The 6,818-nt window shown below is 31.2% G+C and overlaps 1 protein-coding gene across 2 annotated transcripts; it reads right to left on the reverse strand.

Moving 5' to 3' along the window:
- Positions 1-739: 739 nt before the first annotated feature.
- On the reverse strand, positions 740-5,125 carry LOC100787214 (uncharacterized). 2 transcript variants are annotated; one of them, XM_006603646.4, is made up of 5 exons: positions 4,701-5,125; positions 4,530-4,615; positions 2,974-3,285; positions 1,906-1,989; positions 740-1,252 (listed from the first exon to the last, which is right to left on the reverse strand). In XM_006603646.4, the coding sequence occupies exons 1-5, from the start codon at positions 4,992-4,994 to the stop codon at positions 934-936; spliced, it is 1,095 nt and encodes a 364-aa protein (XP_006603709.1). In that variant the 5' UTR covers positions 4,995-5,125; the 3' UTR covers positions 740-933.
- Between the last annotated feature and the right edge of the window lie 1,693 nt (positions 5,126-6,818).

A 6,818-nucleotide genomic window follows, 5' to 3' on the forward strand; every position in this document is an offset into this window, starting at 1 on the left:
TGACTTTCATTTTTTCTAGGATTCGGTCAACCTTTGTTTGCAATTCCTTGAGTTTGGTGATGTCTACCATGGTGTGATGAAAGCACCAATTGTAAGGAATAAAGAAGGATCACGATAGAAAAAGAGAAAATTGTATTATTTTATTGATTTCAGGGACAATCGAGGACCAGTACTAGAAGGAATAGTACAATATGTCACCCAATGATAAACAGACAAAGAGAATAGAAAGAGAAAATACAATCAGAATTGGAATGAGATAAAAGATAATAAAATGCACTACAAAATTCCCCCCTTCATGCTCTACCTCTCTCTCCCTTTATAGATTCTTTTCACACATAATCCTTTAACCATGAGTTGGTTATTTTGGGCCTGCTTCTTCTCCTCAAGCCCTAAATTTGCGCATTCTCCATCGAGTCTTTGACCAGTTAGCTATTTTGCCCGTTGTCCTCATGTGAGTCGTTGTTTCCTTTTGTCTTATTGTCCATGTCACCATTTCCATACCTTACAAGAGACAACATTTTGAAGGACATTTGCCACAACAATTCCAAAAATATTTGCCACCATGATGATGACAATGCGAATAAAGCTAAAAAAGTTTGAGGAAAAATATATTGATGTTTAAATTATGGCATCTTTTTTATTTTAAAGCTATTTTCTAATGAACACACGTGATAAACAACAAAAGCAATCAACCAGAAACTTTGAATTTACCAGAAAACCAGCAACGTAAAGAAACAAATACAACACAATCACAATGACGTTGAATTTAAAAAAGTAATAACAAAAGTTCTCATCACTACATCCCCCATGAATCTAAAACTTGAGAATTTTTTTTAATACGCAGGAATCGAGAAAATTTAAAATAATCATACATCATTTTCAACCAACTAAATCAGATCCCTTGAGATCTAAATCTTGAGAATAAAGTGAATTTCAACTTGCCCTTCTGTAAAATCTGAAAGCTACAGCAACAGCTGCCAAAGCTCCAAGTATACCACCAGCCGTAAGAATGTCACGCTTCTTTAATACAGGCAAACACCAACTTATATTATTGCTCCCTTGCTTTTTATATGCTTCTGCGGTTTTATCATCAAAACTTGCAGTCCTGCAGCAAGAAACCCCATTAACACCCTGACAGCATCCTGTAACATTTTCATTGTTGCTTAGATTGGCCTTGTTATTATAAACTCCGTTAGCAAGTTTATGGTCATCTGCTACCTTGATTTCGGCACCGGGTGGCCCCATTTGACCCCTGAAACAATTTCGCATTGATCAAATTTAACCATCAAGTGCTTAAGATGAAACAATTTCACACAATCAAATTTAATCATACTCCATTATAAGGGAAGTGCTTGAAATGATATGAAGTACATGAACAACCAAATAATGCCGTTTTCCTTTGATTATTCTACGTAGTGAAGTTAGATGCAAAGGCGCATACGATTCCATCAGACTGAACCATAACAAAGGAAACAAACCATATGGTTGCATTCTGATAGACGAATGAGAGTTAGGCGCGTGGCAAATAAAGACTGCATTAATTAGCTGCAAATTTATCCACAAAATTTGTGTTCAATTCGCACGGAACAAACAAAATGTAGATTCGGTTTTATTAATAGGACACATACTATGATAGTATGGTACATCAAATCACTGGAAACAGGATGACATTGTCTCCAAATAGCCAGACACTCCTTAAAATCAGACATGTGAACAAATTAACATTGATAATCTTGATAAGTCCCTGCTCCCATATAGTCTAATAACCAACAGAAGAGTACTTTAAGAATCTTAAAAAACATAATATATTATATAAAAAAAAATCTTTACAAACCATATGTCATTCATTCAAATTAGAACTTCATTAAAGTATAGAAAATGCAAAATAAAACAAAAACTACCAACCTCCAAAGTTTTTTTATGACCTCTCCCTTGGCAATTTGTCGGTCCAACAAGGCTGCCACGTCATCCGGAGTAACATAGCCATACCTGTAGTTAATTGATCATTAAGCGCTACAATTAAACCAGCAATATCAAAAGCATCCATTTGTTTGTAATTTTTCATAAACACATTTGTAATTTCAAATATACTTAAAAATTTATAAAAGAATATGTAACTATTTCAAAATAAAAAATATCTCATGAAAATATCTAAAAAAAATAAATGATAAAAATAATTAATGTGTCACACAACTACTATTGGTACTTCTTTGTTAAAGGTTTATACAAAAGCCCCGGATTCCTTCAAAATTGGAAAATGTTATTATCTTCCATTCCATATTTATTGATAATTAAAGTTAATTTTCACAAATTGAGATACATTTAATGGATGGATGTAAAGTGTTGATATTTAACTAAAAATATTCTTATTTAATATCTCATTACTTATTATACTCCCCCATTCCAACAAAGAATATTACTCTATCTGTCTGTCCTTAATTATAAAACTTTTTTAACTCATTTACTCCCTTAAAAAAAATAATTATCACATTAAATTTATCAATTATTTATACTATAATTCCAAAATGACTCATTTGTTCTCTCTCTTTCCACTTACTTATTTCTGAGAAGAAATAATTAAGTAAGAGTATATAAGAAAAAAATAATTAATACATCTAAAAATTAAAAAAGATCTTATAAAAAGAGATAAATTTTTTTTATAAAAAATGGTCTTATAATTAAAAATAAAATAAGTAATAGTAATAATATTAATTTAATAAAATTATTAATCTCTTTCATGTATTTATTAATATTTTTTTTCTATCTAAAAAACATTTGATGACTATTATAAGGACGGACGGATGGAGTAAATGACAATTGTAGCAATCCTTAAATAGAAGTATAGGTGGGAAAAATGATGAGATACTTTAGATTTACAAAATTTTAAAAAATAAAAATAAACATTAATAGATGTGAAAGGGATGTAAATATGTAATAATAACATAGTAGTACAGTAGAGATGTGAGAACTAACCAATGACCCATGATTTTTCCATCTGATCCTGGAGAGAATATGATTACATTCCCAGCATACTTATGGCCACCGATATGAGAACAGGCCAAAACAGATATCTGATCCTTCAATCCCCTCAGCTGAATTTCCTCATTGAACTTGTCCATCAGAACCGGCCCACAAACACCGCACCGCACATCACGACTTCCATGAGCACATACAAATATATGCGAACCCTTCAACACCCCCTTCCCTTGCTTTCCACCACTCCACTCTTTACCACTCACTATCACATCATTAAAAAACACATCCACGTTTGACTCCTCCACACCCCTTTCAATCAAACAACAACAACATTCTCAAATTCTTAAAAAAAAACACATTACTAGTATTAAATATTAACACGTTTTGGTATCAATCTATAGTCCACAACATGCAAACAATAATTTTAAGCCCAAAATTTTTCACATGCAATTTCTTAAGAGTGTGTTTAGACAAGGAATTTTAAATATTTTAATTGAAAATTTTTTATTTTCAAAATTTGTATTTAAATAAAAAAAAATTAAAATTGTGAGGGTGAAAGAAAATGAGTGCAAAGAGAAGACAAGATTGGTGTGATTCCAAAGAGAAAAATATTAATGCGACATGGGAAGTCATAGGAGAACCGAGACACGATGGCGTACATCACCATACTCAACCACAGCATTCAGTCAACGGCGCCCAAGACATGACTAGCTTCCTTGGCGGGTGCTGTTCTACGTGTTCCCTATGCCCGCATCCGATCGACGTTTCGCGAGCTCGATATTGTTTCTTGAAGAAGATGATCATGGATGTGAGGGAAGAGTCATCTAGAACGAGATTTCGGGAACTAAAATTTCACATTTTTAATTGTTTAAAATTTCAAAAATTTAAATTCTTTCATAAAAAGACATCCAAATAATAAATTTTAGATTAAAAAAATTTAAATTCTCTAATAAATTACTTTCCTCACGTAAAATCTGTATCCAAACGCAAAGAAATTGGTAATGTTCTTTTATTAAATTTAAAGTTTAGTCTTTGATAATCTATTTAATATCTAATGTAAACTTTTAGTGGATATTTACATCAACCGGAATTACCTTAAATATTAGTTGATGTGATTTTAACTTTTATAGCTTTACGATGAGGAATTAATTTTAAATTCAAAATTAATTTTGAATAAATAACTTTTATATTAAGTTTTACTATTATCTTGCATAAATAATATTATTTTAAAATTAATTTCATTCAAAATCGTTTATTCATCTTCAATGTAAAATTTTATAAGATGAATTATGAAATCCAATTTTAAGTATAAAAAATACGAAATCATGTCTAAGTTTTGTTATAGTTTTAATTTCCTTCACCAGAAATATTTTAAGAGATTTGATTTGGTAATCTCCTTATCCAAACGATCCTTATGATACTCTTTAAGAAATCAAAATCTAATAATTGTTTTTCAGTTTTAAATTGAAAACACTGATTAACAGACAGGTTAAAGAGAAACACAACAAATCACCAACGCAAAAGAAGAAAATCAAACTTAAACTTTAGCATACCTGTATTTGATCATGTCGGGGAAAATCAACGCATCACCGTCGGAGAAACCTGCCTCCTCACGCGCCTCGCACACCGTGATTTTCGTCTGCTGCACGCCACAAACAAATTCAAATTAATCGAAATCACAATCAAATTAAAAAACAGTAGAGAAAGCAAATTAACGAACGAACCTTGACGGCGATGTCGTTTTTGCGAGCTCTCCAGACGGTGGCGACGCGCTTGGGAAGAGGATCGGCGTCGGAGGCCTCGAGGCGAGGCGGCCAGGCGAGGTGGTTCTTGTAGCAGAGGAACACGTGGCGGTCGTAGGCGTCCAAGGTGCCGGCGAGGTTTTCCTTGTACATCTCCGGCCGAGAAAAGCCGTGCTTGGCGTCGTCGAATGCGGCGGAAGCAGCCATGAGAGAAAAGCAACGACGGTTGTTACGAGAGAGAATGGGAGTGATTATTGTATGAGATAACAACGGCATGCTCTCTCTCTTAATTAAGAAAAGACATACGTAATGAAGAAAACGACTCCAAGCGTACCTTCTTGATCAACAACACGCTTCACTTCCAAAAAGTCAATTCAACTCTTTCATTTCACGTTTCTCAACCATCTATCAACTTAATCTCCCATCTTGCTTTATATATCATCACCTAATTTTTTTCTCCTTTCAACTTTACTTTTAAAAAATTACACAAGTTTTATCTTAATTATCCCAATAACGTGAAATGTTGAAATTTTGTAAAACATAAATTGTATAATGAAGTAAGAACTTAAAACTTAAAAAAACCATTCAAACTACTATTTAGTGGAATATAGGTGTATTAAGTGGTTTTTTTAAAACCATTTTATTGATACAGAGTTGTCTCTGCAAGGAACTGTTTGATTATTTTTAGTAAAATTTTCTTTTTTGCAATCACATTTTTCCATTTATAATACTAAAAAAACTTATATTTCACGTAAGAAAATTGGATCTAATATAACTTGGATTAATCTAGTCTAGATAAATATAAAAGAATTTCTACAAATTAGTTTATATACAAGTTAATTAAAAACTAATAATAATAAAGTACATAGAGAAAAGTTTATGTATTGTTCAATATAAAAAGTTTTATATTGTTATTAAGTTATTATTCATTATAAGTTTATTAATTTTTATAATAATTATTTTAAAAATGAAATGGTGATTTATAATTAAATAACGGATAACACTAAACTCTAAAATATAATTATATAATTAAAAATTGTTTTATACGAACGTATTACCATTAAGTTTTTTTATGAAGAAAAAAATGAATTTTTTTTGTTAATGGCGCGCGTGGCGGTGATGGAATCGGAAATATAGCCGCGAGAAGGGCAGTTACGAAACTTATCACAGGTAAGAATTTTGGCTGAACTGGTCGGTCAACGTTAAACTTGAGATTTTTTAATATATAAAACTGTGAAATTTTGTGAATTCTTTTATAGAAAATTTTGTGAATTCTTTTTTAAATCATTTAGCAGCATAGAAAATTTTGTGAATTCTTTTTTAAATCATTTAGCAGCGACGAATATAAATTTTACAACAAAAAATACAAAGTTTAATTTGAACGTATAATTAGGGCGTTGACCGCTTCGTTCAAATGTTCTAATTTAATAAATCAAAATATTACGAGCTTCTGGAGGGTCAAGCATGTCCAGATCAAGGGAGGAAAAAACATATCGAGATTAAACAATGATAATAGCTGACGTTATATTACACTATTTTTTAAAGCATTTTGGTGCTTTAGAGTTTAGATAAAATATTCAATTCAAATGTGTCGTCGATTGATTAGAGTAAAATATGTTCAAAAATGTCCACTCGTTAACTATTAAGTTGAAATCCATTCAAAAAAAAAAAAACTATTAAGTTGAAATGGGAAGCAAAAATAAATTGTGAAATGTATCTCTTAGAATGCGGGAAAGCTCGTCTGATGTAAGATTAATGCAAATTTTCAATCTCAAAGGGATTTGATCAAGAAAATAAGGCTTCAATAAATTAAAATAGTTATGTTAATAATTATGCGTTTACTTTACCTATTCATTTGTAGGACTAATTAACAACTGATGTAACACAAAAAAATAAATAAAAATGATGACGCATGACCAAGGTCCAAGGAGGAGGCGTGGCAAATTTCTTATTGATTTTTCTTCCTTTTTTGATCAAAGTCAGGATATTTTTTTAAAATTATTTTTGTGAAACGCATCTTGCTTTAGATGCTATGCATTCATTAACCTATTGAAATCATCCTAGTGGTAAGAGCTTGATTAATTTGCATCAGGTCTTAGG

The sequence above is a fragment of the Glycine max genome, chromosome 19 (assembly GCF_000004515.6).
Source record: "Glycine max cultivar Williams 82 chromosome 19, Glycine_max_v4.0, whole genome shotgun sequence".
In the NCBI taxonomy this organism is placed as follows: domain Eukaryota; kingdom Viridiplantae; phylum Streptophyta; class Magnoliopsida; order Fabales; family Fabaceae; genus Glycine; species Glycine max.